Genomic DNA, 20,613 nt, shown 5'->3' with positions numbered 1-20,613 from the left:
GTTCTAGTCCTAGGTCTACCACTCACCTGGGGTGTGGGTGTGTGTCTGTGTGAGAGAGAGACACGTTGGGCAAATCACTTCACCGGAGTGCCTCGGTTTCCCCATTTCTAAAATGGGGATTAAAATACTGACCTTTGTAAAGTACTTTGAGCACTATTTAACAGCTAATTATTAATGGGCTCTACACTTCCAAGCTTCTCATTGCTGGGGGTACCCTAGAATTCCACCAGATTCTGGGTCTTCTGCAGACATGGAAGAAGATTTGGCCCTATTAGCAGTAAGCTAACTTCATGGGGAAGGTTTGCCTATTTGATATTGTGCAAAAAATAAAATTCCAGACTCTTGCATTATTTTTAAAGGTGACATTTACAAGATGGACTCATCTCACAGCCTCAGGGACTATGTGGTCTTTGATGACAGTCTCAAAGGACCAATGCAGTCACCGGGAAAGCCAAGAAACAATGTGTTGCTAAGCAACTGCTACCAGCATGCTATTCTATACTTATTCATTTAATTTCTAAAAGGACAAATTTTCTAAGTAGCCTCAGCTTAGCCACCAACAGTGCACACACTCTTAACCAGTTGCAATGCTCTCTCTGTGTGTAAAATAGCTGATTTATACACACAAACCAGATAGCTAGACATCTAGCTACTAAATTTGCAGGTGCCAGTAAAGAGCATGCAAAATTGAGGGTTCATTTTTAGAACCTGGTTTGCAAATTTGGCACAGAGGTCTTTGACAAAGGCCATCTTGTATTTGTGTCTTTTGTTTCAATTTTACTTTTCTTGAAAGTGACCGATCTTGATACTTCAGATGAGTGGCAACACTTTCTCAGCAGTTTGACTATGCATGTTGATGTTCCTGATGCATGAAGATCTTTTGTGTCATCATTCCCCACGCATATGACAACAAACTTTCTTAGGTAATGAAACAAAGGCAAAATGGGGATCTTCAAATGCCATATGGAAGATATTGAATCTCAGATCCCAGCACTCCTTCAAAACCCTGACTAAACTGCTTTTTGGAAAGAGATTAAGTGCAGTACATCTAATTCTACTGTCAGTTACAATAATTGTCACTGAAATCAGTGGGACTACTCCAGATTTTTCACCAGTGTACCTGAAATCAGTCCTGGTCCCTAATTGTTGTTATCTGGCAAAGTTATCCTGAAGAAGACTTTTTACCTCAAAGAAGTCATGAAAGAAGATTGTGCAAAAAGAATATATGGAAGCTTCCGCATTAATCAGGGGGTGCAGTATGTTTTTAAAGACTTTGTGATACCTCATAGAAACTTTGAGAAATATTTAGAAACAATTCTGCTTGGACAGTCTGCATTTTGAGTGTTTCTCTTTTCCAGTTTCTTCTTGTTTGCACAAAAATGCAGTCTTTATTCTGTAAGGGTGAAATGCACTCCAGTTCAGAGCCCTTACCCACCACAGGGTGTTATGCAATAACACTTGTTGAGCGTTATTGACCTTGATGAAGTGGAACTTCATGCTCACGTTGACCCCTAGTATAACTCTTATGTGATGCATCAGCCCTCTGCACTGGGGTGAATTTCACCCGAGAAACTTGGCATGGTGCTGGGGAATCAAGCCCACTGTTTTTCAAGATTTCCCTGGAGGACTTACCTGCCTTTTAATGCACATTGCAAACCAGAAGTTGTTCAACAGCAGATCACCTGTACACAAATGTGACTCCTATAAAGTTGGCAAGGTCTCTGAGACCTTTGGCACAGCGCTGTGCTGAGTGGAGCAAATAAAAGGATTCACCGTTAGGATACATATAGTAGTCCCAAATATATGTAGTACTATAATGCAGGACAGACCCTTAACTATTTAGTAGCTATGAAATAAATAACAAGCAGCTCTGAATTACAGGGTCATTTTCCTTTTGGGAGGTTCTGGTGATGTCAAACCACATGGAGGTTCTGAATTCCAGTCTCAAGCTCCCTGGGTTAGCAGAACCGCTCTGTCCCTAAGGCCTTATCTTATTCTCTGACCAGCACTTGGAGGTTGTCAAGATCAGCCCTCTGTGATGAACCATGACATGGTGCCTGAGGTAAGCAAGAAAGAAGTTCCATGACACTCCTCTAAAAATGAATGAATATATTCCATGCTTTTTATTAACACAAATGTAAGAAGCTGCACTTCAGCATGGAATTCTAATTTTTGAACACAGCAACTTGCATTATATGATACAGGAGACAGTTGTGATCTAGTAGTTGTGCATAGCTGTTGAAAAAGCACCATAATTTATGATCTTCCCTAGAACTCCAGATGGAGCCAATAGTGTTCGACAGACAGTAATCATAGGTTGGGAGGCACAGATTGAGCTAGTAGTACTAAAATTATAGAAAATAAAGGATAGTCCCAGCCAGTGTCAGAGAGCCTGGGGGAGAATGAGTGATATTGTGTAGACATACTGAATGAGGGATGGAGGATAAAATGAGCCAGTATTGTGACCAAGCCAAAGAAGTAGCTACAGCCACAATTCTGCATTTCCATAAATTTTTATGAAGTAATATTGAAGGGACTCTGTGAAAAGGAGAGGGAAGATGAGAAGCACAAATTTATCCACTAGTGGCTGGATTTTATGCCCTCTTTATAAAATCTTTCAGAAGAGGAAAGAAGGGAGTTAATAGCAACATGTTTAAAGTCTTTGTTTTTCTATAATAATTAAGTTTTATGTTTATAAACCAACTTTTATTTCAGACTCTAGATCAAAAACTCCATTTATACTGCATGTATAAATACACAGCTTAACCTCACTCTCCACTGTACAGTAATTTATGCAATAGCACTTCCTGAGAGTCATTGACTTTACATTACTTTGCAGCTCCCCTGGAATGTTAACTCCCTGATTGGTTACTGTTTGTAGACAACCTGATAGGCCAGCAGGTAGACTTAAATAACACCCTAAGTTAACAGCAATCTGCTATGCCAGGGAGTACAGCGAACTCAAGGTTAATTAGAAAATGTCTTTCTTAAAACAGCAATTCTCGTGTGATCCTTTAGAGATGAAAATTGATATTCATAGTCACATTCTACCTAAGGAATGGCCTGATCTAAAAGAGGTAATAAGAGGTTAGACATTTGCTGCAGTATTAGAGCAGCATCTATTGTTACCATTGTAGCTTCTGATTTATCAGTGTTTCTATTACTATATAAACATCTGTTTTCAATAGGTTTTTCTATGATTTGGGGGGGATTTAAGATCCTCATTCTGCACTACTTATTAAAGAAAAATTCCTTGGGCCCTATTTCAAGCCCCTTGTATTACTTTAAAGCAGTTTGAGTTTGTGTGTGCTTTCTAAATCCACATTAATTATGAATTTTAAAGCTCTATAAAACAAAGGCCTACTATGCTGGTTGCTAAGTTAAGTAGATGGGGTGGTTGCAGATTTCTGTATTTTTATATATTGCCTGAACAATGTGATTTTTTTAAAGATTTATAGTTGTAAAAATGCTGCACTATTAATTCTGTGTTCTTAGTAAAACAGTTAACCTATTAGGGGAAGGTTTTCAAAGACACAAAGGACAGTTAGGTGCCCAAATTGACTTTAAATCTCCCCCTTAATTTGGTTTATATTCACATTTTCTTAAAACGTGTAAAGAAGCATTAAGTAAATGACTAATAATGAATAAGACTGAAATCCCTTTGCAATTCAGCCTGCATCCACTGAAGTGAATGGGAATATCACCATTGATGTCAGTGGATACAAGATCAACCTTTCTGTGTTTAGCTAATTTTTTTTTAACTATTTCTTCTTTTGCTGAAACTTTTTAAGCCATTGGACAGATTCAGTATATTGCACTCTAACTGAAAAACTCAGTTAATAAATTCAAATACTGCTCAGAATAGAGGGCAAGTTAAATTGTTTATTTTTAATATTTGCATTAGAGGTAGTCTAAATCTTATCACTTATTGATTAGTAAATCCAAAATGCACTGTCAGAGATAATTCCCTAGGCTCCATGTTCCATAGCTGCAAGCTGCCTTGGTCGTGCAGTAGGACCCAGGTGCAGGAGGGAGAAGTATTGGTTGCTTGTTTTTCACACAGAGGCGTGATCTATTTCTTAACCCCTTCTCTGTCTCACTGTCCCCATCTGTAATATGGAGGCATGGGTGCTCTGGGGATTCCTTAGTTAATATTTGCATAGTACTTTGAAAATGGAATGTGCTATAGGTATTATTGTACTAAAGAAATCTAATTCTTTTGATGTTACATATAATCAGATTGTTTAATTTAAAAAATATAGACGTATCTAGTTCTAACTCAGTTTGTAGGATAGCCTTAACCGTGTTCAACACTATGGAATATATTTTTATCCTTTTTTATTAATTCTGCAGCAATGTAGAGAATTAGTAAAGTCACTTTTAAAAAAAAATCATATAATGAAACAGAATATAATCTCTGAAATTATTTTCTGATAAAACTGTGACTTTGTATGGTCAGCGCCATTAAACAAGTTGAGTGTAGGTGATTTTTTAAAGCTCATATAATATTTCCATTTGAGGCAAGCTAGCAAATTAGTTAAGAGAGAGGATGAGAACTGAATTAGCTGCCCTTTTTTTGGGGGGGGGGGGGGTAATGGCTGTTTTGAGACCCTTATTCCATTCTGACTTCATGGTAGTTAGAATGAAAGACTACTAGGTTTTTGTCTGTCAATATGAAACTATTTTATCTCATTGTGCCTATCTTTTGACTGCAAAAGAATACTGTGATTTCAACCTTGCTGTTAGGCACCAGACACAAGCTGAAGCTCTCTTTACATTGTCTCTCTCTCTTCCTTTGATATATTGAGGTTTCAATTTGTTCCTGATGACAAATTTCAAAAGTAGTTTTTGCAGGTTTGTTAGCTCCGTGTTTCTGTGAATGTTAAGTACACAGGCTAGCGGAGGTTGAAGGTTAGAGAAGGACAGAAAACTGCAATTTATTTATTCAAAAATGAGTAGCAATGGGACCTGGAATTAAGAACCCATGTGATTATTTCTTTAAAACTGTCATCAGTAACAATAATACAGATAGAACTGATTGGAAGGTAACGTGTTTTCTGATCCATTAGCTCTGTCACGGGCACATGCAGTGCTATCTTATAATTTTTACATTAAATTGTTGGCATCAGAATCTTGAACCTAAGATAATAGAAACCTTTGTGTTGGGTTTGTTCACCTGTGAACTTGGAAACCCATAACATATATAAAAATCATAGAATCATTAAAATATAGGGCTGTAGAAGAGGTCATCTACTCTAGTCCCCAGTGCTGAGGCAGGACCAAATCGACCTAGACCATCCCTGAAGACCTTAGCATCTTTTTGCTAACGATGAGAATTGAGACTAGTCTTTGTAAAATGCTCCTTAAGCAAATTGACTATAAACAAAATAAAAGTTGCCAAGCTCTTGATTATAATCTTGAAAAGGCAGAAGCTTTGTGGTGAGAATCTGGGATTTCACCTATGCCCTCCAACAATAAGTGGCTAGCAATGTCTCACCGTTATGCAGAAGCTTTTCATAAATCATTGGAGAATCTGATTACTCCACAAAAAAGAGTCTCTTGACCATGGAAAAAAGCAATCTTGAATCAATAATGCCAAAGTTAACAAAATGTCTTTTTTAATCTTGCTAGGTTTAGGCATTTGAAAATCTATATCCAAATAAGCTAGAACTTTAAAAAGGCAATGAAGTTTAAGTATGAAGCATCACAGAAGGCTTATAAATCAGAAAGTTGAAAACAAAGAGCCAAGTCTAATATCAGCACCAGAATTCAGAAGATACAGTAGACCCCGAAGCTATGCAGTATAGTTAGTGATGCCTTGCACTTGAAGAGGTCATATTGCAAGGAAAACTTTCTCTTAAACTGGTTAGAACTGCTTTTTCACTCCTCTTGCTGAATTCTTTATAGCTCCAAATGTATGGGCCAACATTTTCAAAAGTAACTAGTAATTTTGAGTAAGTGAAGTGAAAAAGTGATCAGTGAAGTGCTTGAATGAGGAGTATGAAATTCATCCAGTTAATCCCTGAGGGCATAAGGGGGAAAATTGGTGAAAAAAAATAGATCATTGACTAGTTGCTCTATTGTCTATGTGGTTGAGCTGTATAGTGCTTCTGTTGTCTGTATAGCTGCATAATCATAGTTATTAGGGAGCCGATCCAAAGCCCATTGAGGTCAATGGAAGTCTTTTCATTTATTTCAGTGGACTCTGGCTCACACCCTGTGTGTCCTTGGCAAAACACAGTTTTAATGGTATGTACATTTAAATTGGTGTAAATAAATATATCAACATACCACAGTCGACAGCATCTCTGGCTGAAGTCAGGGGCCTTATTTATACTTGAAGTCAGTGATTGATTTGCCTGCCTGCACTGGATGTGCAGGATCATAATTTTGCTTATGCTGATGTGTTAATGATTCCTGCTTTTGTCCAGTTTCCTGCACACTGTTACTTTATGGAAAAAATAGGGAATTCTGACCCTCTCTCTATCGTCCTATTTCATTATTTCATATAATTTCAAATCTTATGATTTAAAGAATTAAATGAAAATAAACCTCTGGTGGAGTTTTTTATTTTTAATTCAAAGAACTTTAAACCTCTTCAGGAGACTCAATGGACATCTAACTTCTATCTTTTAAGCCTGTCTCTCCTGATTAAATATTAATAGGGAGAAGAAGGTGACCTTCAGCCTTGCTGCTGAATCATGGAAGCTGAAATGCACAATCAATACATCTTCATGCTAATGATTAACTAATTGCAGTTTGCTAGGATCTGTGCCGGATCATTTCTCATCTCTTATTTTCCTTCACATACTTCATTTGGTTGTTGTTTCTGTTTTAAAATACTATTCTGTACAGTAAGATACAGCCCCAATATAGTAAGGTACTTATGCATGTGAGTCAGGCATCTTAAAATCAATTCTTAGACACATACTTAGGTATCTTACTGAACCAGAGGCTAAAGGCTCAATCCTGCAAGAGTACTAACCCAACCCAGCAAAAAAGTCAAGCACATATTTAAAGTTAAGCATCTGAATAGTCCTAGTGAAGTCAAAGGAACAATTTACGTACTTAAAGCTAAGTATATACTTGGGTGTTTTGCTGGACTAGAGAGTGATCAGCACCTTGAAGGACTGAGCCCTAAGGAGGATTATGTTATGGTCCAATCCTGTGAAGCTCTGAGCTCCCTCTACAAGGCGCTGAGCACCCTTAGGTCAGTGCCTTGCAGGATCCAAATGCCAGAGATTTAAAAGAATTTTTGTCATTAAATCAAGGAATATGTGCTAAAGTCCTACACAAAGGAAGGCTTTTGCTACTATAATAATTGTGAAAGTTCACTAGCTGATCTTACTGGCGCTGTTTAGTAACTGGCTACACTCCAAAAATAATGCAAATGTTCAACTTTCAAGATGTGCCCTTGGGTTCAGAGTATTCATTTATGGTTTATGAATGCCTGCCTTTTTTAAGGAGAAAAGCATCATAAACAATAAAAAATGACAAATACCTGGAAGTTTGTCTTGTATGTAATGGTAAAATACAATTTTTCTTATCAATCTTAATAACTGTATAAAATGGCAAGATGTTTGGAAACCACTGTCAGATTTCCAAACACATTTCATCAAATGTTCCTCTAATATTTTCTATCTATACTTTGTCATGTAACATTTACTCTTTAACCATTTTATTAACTTAAATTAGAGGATTGGGCCAAAAGAAACCTGATGAAGTTCAACAAGAACAAGTGTAGAGTCTTGCACTTAGGATGGAAGAATCCCGTGCACTGTTACATACTAGGGACCGAATGGCTAGCCTAGGGGTTACAATGGATGAGAAGCTGGATATGAGTCAGCAGTGTGCCCTTGTTGCCAAGAAGGCTAATGGCATTTTGGGCTGTATAAGTAGGGGCATTGCCAGCAGATCGAGGGACGTGATCGTTCCCATCTATTCAGCATTGGTGAGGCCTCATCTGGAGTACTGTGTCCAGTTTTGGGCCCCACACTACAAGAAGGATGTGGAAAAATTGGAAAGAGTCCAGTGGAGGGCAACAAAAATGATAAGGAGGCTGGAGTACATGACTTATGAGGAGAGGCTGAGGGAACTGGGATTGTTTAGTCTGCAGAAGAGAAGAATGATGGGGGATTGGATAGCAGCCTTCAACTACCTGAAAGGGGGTTCCAAAGAGGCTGGATCTAGACTGTTGTCAGTGGTACCAGATAACAGAACAAGGAGTAATGGTCTCAAGTTGCAGTGGGGGAGGTTTAGGTTGGATATTAGGAAAAACTTTTTCACTAGGAGGGTGGGGAAGCACTGGAATGGGTTACCTAGGGAGGTGGTAGAATCTCCTTCCTTAGAGGTTTTTAAGGTCAGGCTTGACAAAGCTCTGGCTGGGATGTTTTAGTTGGGAATTGGTCCTGCTTTGAGCAGGGGGTTGGACTAGATGACCTCCTGAGGTCTCTTCCAACCTTGATATTCTATGATTAACTTATTCCAGGGGGGAACTGACAATTCTCAATTGTTATTATCTGTTCTGGATATGTATTCAGAGCTTCAAGAAGCTTTCTCCAGATCCGAGGTATTTAACTGAGGTTTTCTGGTGAAAATCTCTTAACCTTATCTAACTGAATCTTCCATACGTGCATCATTGGAACAGAAAACACTGTGCAGATGAAGATAACATTATTGTGAAGAAAGCTGTGCAAATAGCTAGTTGGATGCTAAATGAGTGTATGTGTAAGGTTATATGGATGAAGGACAGCTACATAGCTGCAGGTAATACACACTGCATATGACGTGGTTTCTCACAAACATGGATGCATATATCCTATGTTAGATCTTCAGCTGGTGTAAATCAGTGTAGTTCAACTCAATTCAGTGAAGCAATGCCAATTAACACCAGTTGAGATCCTGACCATATGTGCACCATAATTCATCACATGAAACAGTCCCACTTTTGACAGCCTAAAGAAAATGTGGTTTTGCATTCACTTTTAGCTAATAAAGCTCTAAAAGGATAGTAACCATGAAAATGAATCATAGAAATTCAAGAAGTCTGGGAAAACACTCTTAAAAGGGGATGGGTCTGTCTTAACTACTTCTTAGATGACTATCTATGGTACCTAAGCATCTGGCATGCCCACAAAAGGCTATTCTCTCCCCCACACTGGTGCAGTGGATATTTTTGTTTTATTTATTTTATTTCAGTTCTTCTCCTCCTCCTCTTTCCTTCGTGACTCTTTGAGTTTCTTTTTTGCCGCTTACTTCCGCCTCCTCTTTGCCCTATTCCGGCTCCACCTGAGGGAGATGCTGCTATTTGGGAGGTTTTATCCATGAGGGTCATCTTGCCCTTGGATCTTTCTAGCTGCATGAACTGAGCCTTTGATTTTCATTCCATATCACTGACTAATCACTGGCCTTTTCTTCCTTCCTTCACAGAGATATGGTTATGGCGGATGGGTTCAACTGGACCACCATTGCAAGGTACGCTGGTTCTCATTCCGTAAGGCATTATTGTGGTGTCAGCCACCTGTACCCTTTAAAAAGCAGAGTGTCAATAAGGTTGATGGCCAATGTTTAACTTGCAGAGCCATTAAGATGCACCTTTTTAGGAAGCAAGATTACTCCAAACACTGAAATATTACCATAGATCTTTCTGTTAAAAGACTGAGAAAGGGTATAGGATGACCTGAGTGCCTTCTTATCTCAATTTGAAACATTATCCAGCAGTCTTCTTTATTACCGCAGCCTAATATAGAAGAACCTCAGAGTCATGAACACCAGAGTTATGAACTGACCACACACCTCATTTGGAACCAGGCAGCAGCAGAGACCAAAAAAAAGTAAAGACAGTACAGTACTGTGTTAAACAAAAACTACTAAAAAAATAAAGGGAAAGCAGCATTTTTTTCTGCACAGAGTTTCAAAAGCTGTATTAAGTCAATGTTCAGTTGTAAACTTTTGAAAGACCAACCATAACATTTTGTTCAGAGTTACAAACATTTCAGAATTACGAATAGCCTCCATTCCCGAGGTGTTCGTAACTCTAAGGTTCTACTGTATTCAGAATCTAAAAAACAAATTTTAAAAATAAAAAAGCATAACTTAGATCAAATTAAAAACTTTTTTCCATAGAATCACCAGTTTTAGAATTTAACCTCAAAATTGACCCAGATCTTCTGACATTATATGGCTGTCTAGAAGGAAAAGAAAACACAAATGGAATTATCTAATCATATTTTGGTAGAAGTTAAAGAACTAGAACAAAGAACTTTCAAAAAGAAGAAAGAGTAATTCTTTCCTCAGCTTTTAGCAAGGACAGCAAAGACAGAACAGTGGTTTCAGTCGGAACAGTATGCCGCCTTTTGGGGCCATACTATACACCGAGCTGTGTACATAATTGATTTTTCAGTTCCGTGGCTAAAGCTGTGCAAAGAAAGGTAATTCCATTTTCTGGAGGATTTTGTTATTTCAAAATCAGCTTTTGTTTCAATTTTCAACAAAACCCCCAAATTCTCCCTAGATGGGAAGGGAGCTCTGAGGCAGTCCACTTTGTGGGCTGCTGCTGACCATGAAAGCCTGGGGATCCCCAGCGTGCAGGCTGGCAGGCAAGCAGTCAGGTGGGCTCCAGGACACCTACGTGGCAGGGAGTGTTTAGTCAGAACATTGTCAAAATCAAATTATCGCTACAGGACATTTTGGTTTTGATAAATTGGCAAATTCCATTGAAAAACTAATTTTTCTGATTTTTTTTTCCAACCTACTATAGTTGTGGTATATATAACCAGAACCTGCAGCAGGGGGCAGTGCAGAAGTGACCTGCCTTAGCAGGCGATACAGAATGCATTGTATCTCAAGATGCCACTAGCAGCACAGAGAACACATGCACTCCCTTCTAGGATGAGCCAGCTCTCTTCCCAGACCCCCAGCCTTCTGGAGAGGTTAGCATTATTAATGGAACTAGCCTGGAGCAGACCTTGCCCTCAGTGGAGCGCAGGGACTGCCAATCCATCCAGCCACCTCAGGTTCTCAAGGAAGGGAAGGTTCCTTATACCCTCTCCTTATCCCTCACAGACTTGTGCAAAGCAAGCAACAATTGAGCCCTTAACATAAAATTTAAGAATAATTTGTTGGTAATAATAATAAATAAAATAGTTTATAGTGCCATAAGTTTACACACAAGACACAAAGCCTGCTCTGAGGAGGTAAATAGTACAGGACAGATGAACACAAGCGAAGAGGCAAGCTAACACTTCAGGAGCCTGACCCTATTGCCCAGTGATGTTAATGGGAGCTTTCCACTGACTTCAGTAGGTGCTGGATTGGGTCCCAGGATTGTATTGTGTTGAGAAAGGAAGAGTGGGTGCTTGAAGAGGTGAGATAAGGAGGATGATCTAGTGCACAGGGCACTGGACTGGACTTCAAGAAACTTGTATTTAGTTCACATCACAGCCACATACTTCCTATGCTTCCTTAGGCTTCTGCCTCAGTTCCCCATATCCCTGCCACATGGAGTTGTTGTGAGAATACAATCTAATAATGACTGTGAGGTGCTCATACTGTGGTGATGCATAGGTAGTTAGCTAAGGCTGCATCTGAAGAAAAGGAGGAGGTATCTGGTGGGTAAGAATAGGAAGAATGATTTATACCAGGGGTCGGCAACATTTCAGAAGTGGTGTGCCCAGTCTTCATTTATTCACTCTAATTTAAGGTTTCGTGTGCCGGTAATACATTTTAATGTTTTTAGAAGATCTCTTTCTATAAGTCTATAATATATAACTAAACTATTGCTGTATGCAAAGTAAATAAGGTTTTTAAAATGTTTAAGAAACTTCATTTAAAATTAAATTAAAATGCAGAGCCCCCCAGACAGGTGGCCAGGACCCAGGCAGTATGAGTGCCACTGAAAATCAGCTCGTGTGCTGCCTTCAGCACGCGTGCCATAGGTTGCCTACCCCTGATTTATACAGTGAGCAGCAAGACACAAGGTGCACAGCTGAGAGTGCAAAAAGGAGAGACGTCCTTAGTCCAGCTAAGAACTTGAGCACATGCTTTACTTTAAGCATGTGTACACTCCCATTTAAGTCAACTAACTAAAACCAGTTACATTATTAAATGGTTGGCAGGTTAGATGGTGAGTTTAACAAGACAGAGTTAGAGTTAATCTGCTCCCATCTTCTGAGGTTCAGACATGACTTCCAAATGGGATCTCTGCACTGAGAGATAGAGGAATGGGTGATATTTGATTGACTAGATCTGCACAACACCACAAAAAGAATAAATATCTAGTGCTTGGAATTTTCAGGGTGTTGCCTCAGCATCCCCTTCAGCTTTAGTCTCACGAAGACAGTAACTGAGCTGCTCTGCTTAAAAAAAAAAAAAAGCCTCACTCCCATGATTCGTCACTAGAGTTATAACCTTTACGTGCGTTATGTAAAACATAGACTGAGACTTTCCAAGCTACTTGATTAATTTAGATGCTATTTTCCTATTAATCTTAATAGATTTTAATAATACTGATCTTGAGACAAGAACCTGTCAACCCTCAAAGTGATCATTGGGAATTCTTAATTAATCAATATAATTCATATATAATCTATAGCTCAGGCTACAGAATGGGAACTGGACATCCAAATCCTTTGGCAACTTGGAAAATCACAGTCTGTGTGTGTCTGTGTGTGCACATCTGTGTGAGCACACATGAATAATAAAAATAAAGTTGAGGAGTTTGATAAAATGCAACATCTGTTTATTGCAAGAACATTCCAATGTCACCAACATCATTGGAATTATAAACCATGGAATTTTTTAAAGATTCAGTTGGAACCCTGTGGCAAGCTAATAGTAGTAGCACTATGGGCTATCCAGTGCTGCCTCTGTCAGAGTAGGTTGGATGTTACTGTCATTGGGAGAGAATAAAGTCCTTTGCATAGAACTGGAGCAAGGGAAAATGTGTCTTACGATGAGAGGAGGAAAAAGCTTCTCATAAGATTCTGTAAAAAAAGAATCAAACCATAAAATTATGAATTTTTTCAAAGGAGTGAAATTCTGAATGAAGCTGATGAGCCTGATGATAAGAAACTTTGCCATGTTGCTCAACTGATTTCAGACAGCTGATTCTTAAATCTGTGTCTTAATTTCCACATAAATTTGTTAAAGCATAAAACACCAGGTGCTATTAGGAGGCGATGTCATACAAATCTTAAGTTATGTCCTAGGTAAATTGATTAAGCCTTGAGAATAGAGGTCTCATAGTACCTTGTCTGACGGCTCCACTCTAGCCATTGGTTTGGAAACATGAACAGTTTCCTCAGGATCCATGTGTTTATCATTACTGCAAAACCTGCTTCCAATTAACTTTACAAAATTACTACATAACTTTGTATTTTAAAAGTGTCTGGATCATGTGCATTTTAGTGGTAGCATCCAGAGACTGTAGCAACATGACTGGATTTCCAGCTCTCATTTTTTTGTTGGGCCAAATCTTGCTTGCCTTACTCATATGGGTAATCTCATTGATCTGAGTGAATTTAGTCAGGTGAATAAGGAGAACGGCAGTTTGTTCTGTAAAACAGGCTTTTCCTGAATTTACACACAAATATGAGGGTTCAGGATTGATCAGTGGCACATCCCTGATCATGCAAAATTCAATTAACACAGATGAAAGCAGCAATCACAATTCTTTATAGCCTGGCACTTAGCTTATTAGAAACTCTTTCATATTGCATAGCCTGATATTGCATGGAAAGGGTTGCTTTTTATCTTTCAGTATTTATGTATTAACAGCAGACAGGTCCCTTGGTGAAATTAAAATCTGTCTAACATTGTTTTCAGTATTAATAAAAGAAAATACATATGAGTCCTTTAGAGGCTAGCAGACTCTGAAGAAAGAATTAAAAGTCTAGTGCGCTCACTGAAATACTCCCAGTGGTAACTCAATAAAGGGCACATAGTCTATTTTTATATGACAAAATCTTTAATTCCACTAGGCCTTTCCCTTACCCCCAAATAGCTTGCTACCTGCATGTTACACAATAATCAACAGTGGCTTGATGCTGGATTTTTAAAATGTATTGTAATGTATGGCTAAGCTATCCCCATCTATTTGGAAAATCAATTCTAATAGACTTTAAAGGATTTTGCCAGAAGAACAGGACTGTGGAGTTGTAATTACTGGCTATAATATTGTGAGTCATTTTCTCAAATGTAATATTGCTGCCAGCTCATTCTGGCAACCTGTCAAGGTGGCACAGAAAGGGAGAGAAAAAGAGGTTTTAAAATATTTATCAGGGAAATATATTTGTGAATGATGTATGAAGCTAATAACATATTCAAGGTTAAAAACAGCCTAACTCCTCATAGGAAGGAGACATGCAACTGAGTATGCCTGCTGCAACGAGTGTAATTTTATTAAATTAAGAAAGTGTATGTCTATGTTCATAACAAGGAATAGTCTGAATTAACTGTTATTTTACATTGCAGAATAGATGTACACTGAGTGAAATTCACCTCTCCTCCAGGAGCGTCAGTCAACTGATTGTGTGTGTTGGGGGCGGAAACTAGGTGTGGGTTGGCGAGAATGTGCCCCCTCAGCTTGGAGCAGGCTTTAGGGCTTCACTGCATCCAGCTGCCATCCACTGTGCTATTCCTCCACACCCTTTACAGAGGGGTTCCCAGCCACTAAATCAGTGTAATCGCAGATCCCGTCACTCCTCGCCCCCAACATGTCTGCTCTACGCTCATGCCTCCCTACTACACACAGGTGGAATCTGCAGGGTCCAGACTTAACTTATTCCAGCTATCTGCCATAGTTCAACTTTCATGCATTCCCATTACCCAACAGAAGCAGCTAAGAGTATCTCTGAACTCTCAGACCTTGCAGGTATTGATGAGTTACATCTCATCAATTTGTTCAAGAATAAAACAATAGGAAAATTGGCTATTGCAGTTGCTTTTGGTGTTGAATCAGTAGCTCTAATAACATATCCATAAGAGCAAGTGGCTGTGAACAGTTGCTACGTTCATTTTCCTTGGCTTGATTTGACAAGACAGTGACTACACAGTGTCTGGCCAGTTGTCAAACCAATCAGAAATTAAAGTCAGAAGTGTTGCACTGCTCTCTCTTCTCACAATTAAAGGGACACAGTCAAAGTTAGTGACCTTGGTAATATTTTGACCTGCACAACCCTGAGAGGGTTTGCATTAAAGCTGTATTGCTATAGTTCAGGTAATTGTTTTATATTGGATCTTTTTTCCCTGATACGAATGCTTCAGTATTCTTTTATTTAATTAATTTATTTATTTATAAGAAGAAAATTCAACCTGCAGCTTCCATTGGGGCTAATTCTATCTCAGTTGTACAGGATGAATCTGCAGAACACTACTGAATTTATGGAGTTACTCTGAATTCTCTCTGGAGTTACTAAGATAATTTTTGAGCCCACTGACTTCAAAGGAATAGGGCAAACCTGAGGGCAGAACTTGGCTCATAGTCAACAAACAGCACTCATAAGCATCACTGTGATGTCAAACTCAGGTGCCTGAATGATGGAGTTTAGTTAAATAAATTGTTTCAGGATAACAAAGGGTATCAGCAATAGAGAGGGGATTATTTTTAAATTATAAAAAGATACCTTGATATTGTCCTTTTGCATTACAAATAACATTTCTAAATTTTTATTTTTTTATTTTTTTTCTATTGAACAAAAATGTAGGGCCTGAATTCTAGCACTGGATTGGCACTGGCAGCCCCACATACTTCTAACACAGTAGAATTTAGTCCATATTATCTTGACACAACTTTATTACTGTAATGAAAATTTCATTTCACAGGGGGAGGCAAAAATGATGAAGGAGGGAAAGGTTTTCAGAGTTATCCAAGAAAACTGTTGGAATCCAGAGGTTCGGATTAAAGAGATGAACAAATCAGGTAACTCCAAAAATGAAATTTACTAATCATAAATCAAATAGAACAACTTAAGCTTTCACAACAAAGTGTTCTATAATAACATTACAATGAAAAGATTTTGCAGCATTACAATTAGTTTAAATCAATTGCAAGTCAATGAAAACTAATACAGTTTACATTTAGACTCAAAAGAGACAGATTCTACCTTTCAGTACTTGCTCCACAAATAGCCAAAATTAATTTCTGTGCAGGAAGGTACAAGTTAATATGAGTATGGGTGTCAGAACATGGCCTCAAAAGTAGAATATGCATTCCTGATTTTAAAAGTGGTCTATAAAGGAGAAAAAATTGTTTGAGCTCTTTGTTTTTGGTGATGTATTTAAAAGAAAAGAACTTTATGCCAAGTTTTTTTTTCCCTGCTTGTTTTTGCATTACATTATCTACCACGTTTTTACGGGAGGACTGTGAGTAACTGGAGAATTAGTGGAATTATGTTATCAGATGAGACAAGAGGCCCTGATCCAGTAAGCACATGCCTAACTTAAAGTTTGGCTTCAAATGACCACTCGTGTGTATCATTAGGCAAATGCAATTATCTTCAAGAACTCATAGGGAATGGGTGAGGTCACAGAGAACTGGAGAAGGGCAAACATGGTATCTATCTTTAAAAGAGAACAAAGAGGACCTGAGGAATTATAGACCATCAGTCTAATTTAGATATATGGGAAGATACTGGAACAAATTATTAAACAATCATTCCAGTGCTTCCCCACCCTCCTAGTGAAAAAGTTTTTCCTAATATCCAACCTAAACCTCCCCCACTGCAACTTGAGACCATTACTCCATTAGATCATGGCCCTAAAAATTAACCATCAAAAATGACATAGTTTGGGAGGGAAGATGCAAAGAGTTTCTCTCGGTTAAAGAATGCTGGTAACCAGCAGGGTAAGATGTCATTAACTCAGGTAAATTAGGTCCTATTTATGAAAAGCTTTATGCAGCAACATAAAAACTTTATAATTGCTAAGAAATGCAACTGGTACCCAGTGCACCAGAACAGCGATTAGATCACATGATCATACCTCCTGGCTCCAGCCAGAATACAAGATGGTATATTAAAATACTTACTTACTGCAAAGCCAATGTGAAAACTGAGTTAAGATCACAGTATTATGTCAAATGCCACACTAGCCAGGCTGTGTGTGGCACTGAATTCAAATATTAATTTTAACTAAACTTTCTTTAATTCCTTTCCCCTCTGTGCAATCTTCTTGGTTCTTCCTGCCTCAATGAAGACATAGCAGAATGTATCACTCTATGTCATAACAAATACCATGGATTGCAGTAAGATGCTGGCCATTGCAGATGTGCATTCTGAAATATCAACAGTGAACCAGTATGTACCAAGAGGGTTTTAGAAAAGTGTGGGGGAGAGAGAAAATACTTTTTCAAAAAGTAAATTAAAACTCATGTATGTGGTGAGTCATCTCCCTCATTCCTTCACAGTGTGGTGACCGGGAACATTCAGCACAGAAATCTCTCTCTCAGTCCATTTTTATATTTGCTGTGCAGTTTGCCTTTCCACGAGCTGGAATGCCAGAAAGTAAAGCATTAATGCAATCTCTCTGTAAGAAAAGGAAAGAAAAGACTGAATTCTGGAAAGGATCTTACGGTGGTAGAAATCTGAATTTACCACATCAGAGAAATAGATGATTCTGTTTCCCTTTAAAAATCAGAACACCAAGGCTCTTAACTATTTATAGTTGATGACTGAATATGAGAGCCACCAAAGGAAGAGGAGAATGAGGTAACAGATTTAAAATAGTGTCAGGAACCAAAAATTCATAGCTTAATTTTTGTAGCAATTAATATTTTAAAATCCTTGGACATCCGTGCCCCTATATTTAAGACAAGCTGATCAAATAGTGGAAGCAGAGGAAATTATCTTCATGTGAATCACATAAAAAAGAAAAGTTGGATAATTAAATGCAAAAAAGCAGACAAAGGCTGAAGATTAATGGTGCCTGGGGACACTGGGGAAAGAATGGCAAGAGAGGGAAACTGCACAGAATTAGATGACCATGATCACCTCCACACAAGTGCTATTCCTGCTAAGCCTATATCATAACATTCCAAATGACCAGTGGTATCAAATGCTATGGAACTATGCAGCAATACATGAGCCAATAAGACCATCACTAGTGCATAGGAAGAACCCATTCACCATGTTAACCACTGCTGTTCCAGCAGTTGAAAACCCAGCTTGCAAGCCTCTAATAAACTATTCTGAGGAAGCTGATTAAACAGTTGTTTGATTGCACCCTCTTCAAACACTTTAGTAGGAAAGCATAAATAGGAAAAAGACAGATAAGTTGCTGGACAGTAAAATATGGCTCTGTTAAGAAGAGGGCTGTAATGGGATTTAACCATTTTAATGTGATTGGAACAAGACACAATAATAATCTCTTTAAGACATGGGAAGTGTTCCCAAATGTGCTAATCAAGTGTTCACTGGCGCATTGTTGGAGAACGTAAATGAGTCAGGGATCAAGACCTTTGTGTTCTCTCACTATGCACTTCAGAGAGGAGCAAAATGCCCCAAAATCCATAATGTGTCTGTGTAGAAGGGAAAATTGACTACATGGGATGTTCCTACCCACCCTTTCCCTTCCACTCTCCCTCCCCTCCCCATAACATTTCTGACACCTGGAAAAAGCCCTTGTGTCTCATCCTCATTTATGTGAGAAAAGGGGCATGGCCAGGGCAAAAAGAGGATCATTCTTCCTCAGAAGCACTGCAGAAGGAATACAGTAAACATGCAGGTTAATGTTGCTTGAAGCAGAAGACTGGAAATCAGCATGAACATTTAGGGCCCAAATGAGAAGTCAGTGAGAGCTAAGGGCACTCAGCGCCATGCAGGAGTTGCTCAGCATGAACTCACATCCCCAGAAGTGCTCTCTACTGAAAAAACAACCATGTTGGGGACTCAGTTGCAACACAAGAGCTCATGTTTGAGGAAACAAGAAGCAAAAATGCTGCTCCTTGAAGAGTGATTCACTAGCAAAGCGGGTTTCTCTTTAGACTTAAGCTGCTTCCTAGAAGAATCCAGATTCAACCTGTTCCCTGTCAGTGTCCCTACATAACAAAGGGACACTGACAATTTAAAACTCACAGTTCAGTAAGAAAATGATTTACCTGCTGTAAAGTAACTGCAAGTAATATCTAAGATTACTATAAGGGAAAGAAATGAGAGGGGAAAATATGTTTTCTCTATTTTTTTCCTATCTGCTTAGTATGTATTAAACAGCACTGTTGCCTATAGTCAGTTGCATTGTTTGCCTTATGTAGCGAGTTAGGCCTCAATCCTGCAAGCACTTGCATATGCTTAATTTTATACCACACATTGCAAGATCAGGGTCAGTTTTCCCTATTGTTTTCATGGATCATTAACACAGCAATAAGAAAGAGAAAGTCACTGGAAAAAAATTAGGAAAGAGTGTTTGTAAAATCACAAAATTGCACAGCGTGATTGTGAGGCAGTTGTAGTTAATGAAAATAATTCTCATTTTTTTTAAACTAACTGATTTCAAGGTGCTGTTAGTGAATGCAAAGCTTCTGCATTTGTCATAATAAGCTTTGTTACCACAAAGGGGAGCAAAATCAATATATATATTGTTCTCACTGTCTGAAGTGGGACCTTCAAAGTCAAGAGTGATAAGCATGCACAAGTATTTAAATTAATACCAATAGATTAAAGCAGAGGTTCTCAAACTTCATTGCACCGCGACCCCCTTCTGACAATAAAAATTACAACACAACCCCGGGGGGGACCGAAGTCTGAGCTACCGCAGCCCCACCGCCCCAGGTGGCGGGGGCAAAGCCCCAGCCTAGCCATCCTGGGCTGGGGGGCCTGTAACCTGAGCTTTGCCATCCATGACCAAAGCCAAAGCCCTCGGTCTTTGGCTTCAGCCACTGGCAGTGGGGCTTGGGCTTCAACTTCAGCCCTGGGCCCCAGCAGGTCTAAACCAGCCTTGGTGAACCCATTAAAACAGGGTCTTGACCCACTTGGGGCCCTGACCCACAGTTTGAGAGCCACTGGATTAGTGTAACAATAGATCACACACACCTAACTGCTGCTCTGGGCTTTTGTCCCTGAACTGAAGTGATTCTGAAGAAAGTTGTTATAACTGTTCCACAGATAATGAACAAAAATATTTTTAAAAGCCAAACACCAATTTTTATAGGCCCACATTAAGGCACATGTATGTATGTAACCAAAGGGTTATGCTGCTTCTGGGCAAAGAAAGCTCATTCCAAGCATCTGTGGCCCACAGCAATTCAAATCCCATACAAATGCCCACTTATGTGACATCTTGGCCAACATCAGAGGTTGAACTGGGGACTGGCAAAGCTAAAAGTGTAAATCTATATGGATTGAGCTAAGTAGCTGTATCTTATTATGAATAATTACTATTCACTCATAAAAGTACTTTCATTTGCACATGTGCCCAGTTTTGCTTGGTGAACTAGACTGACTCATCACATTAATTATTATTTTCCCCATTTTGGGTCATATTCTTCCCATGAATACCTCATACAATTCCCATTGTCTTCTATAGCTGTGGTTCTCAACCTTTTTTCATTTGAAACGGAGGTGCAGACCCCTCTGGAAATCTGCAGACCTCCCAGGGGTCCGTGGACCACACATTGAGAAC

At 38.8% G+C, this 20,613-nt stretch overlaps 1 protein-coding gene across 5 annotated transcripts in view; it reads left to right on the top strand.

Moving 5' to 3' along the window:
* Nucleotides 1-20,613, top strand: part of ACMSD (aminocarboxymuconate semialdehyde decarboxylase) — a 70,750-nt gene that overhangs the window by 17,382 nt on the left and 32,755 nt on the right. For 4 of the 5 annotated variants that reach the window (XM_039494020.1, XM_039494024.1, XM_039494022.1 and 1 more), the window contains exons 1-3: nt 2,955-3,077; nt 9,430-9,474; nt 15,823-15,919. In XM_039494020.1, the coding sequence (XP_039349954.1) occupies nt 2,979-3,077; nt 9,430-9,474; nt 15,823-15,919 (241 nt within the window). In that variant the 5' untranslated portion in view covers nt 2,955-2,978. Of the gene's footprint in view, nt 1-2,954; nt 3,078-9,429; nt 9,475-15,822; nt 15,920-20,613 lie in introns of those variants that run through there. The other variant, XM_039494025.1, reaches the window with a different exon arrangement.

Source organism: Mauremys reevesii, linkage group 11 (genome assembly GCF_016161935.1).
Source record: "Mauremys reevesii isolate NIE-2019 linkage group 11, ASM1616193v1, whole genome shotgun sequence".
In the NCBI taxonomy this organism is placed as follows: Eukaryota; Metazoa; Chordata; order Testudines; family Geoemydidae; genus Mauremys; species Mauremys reevesii.
Note: the sequence above shows the minus strand (reverse complement) of the source record. Positions and strands in the feature narration are given on the sequence as shown.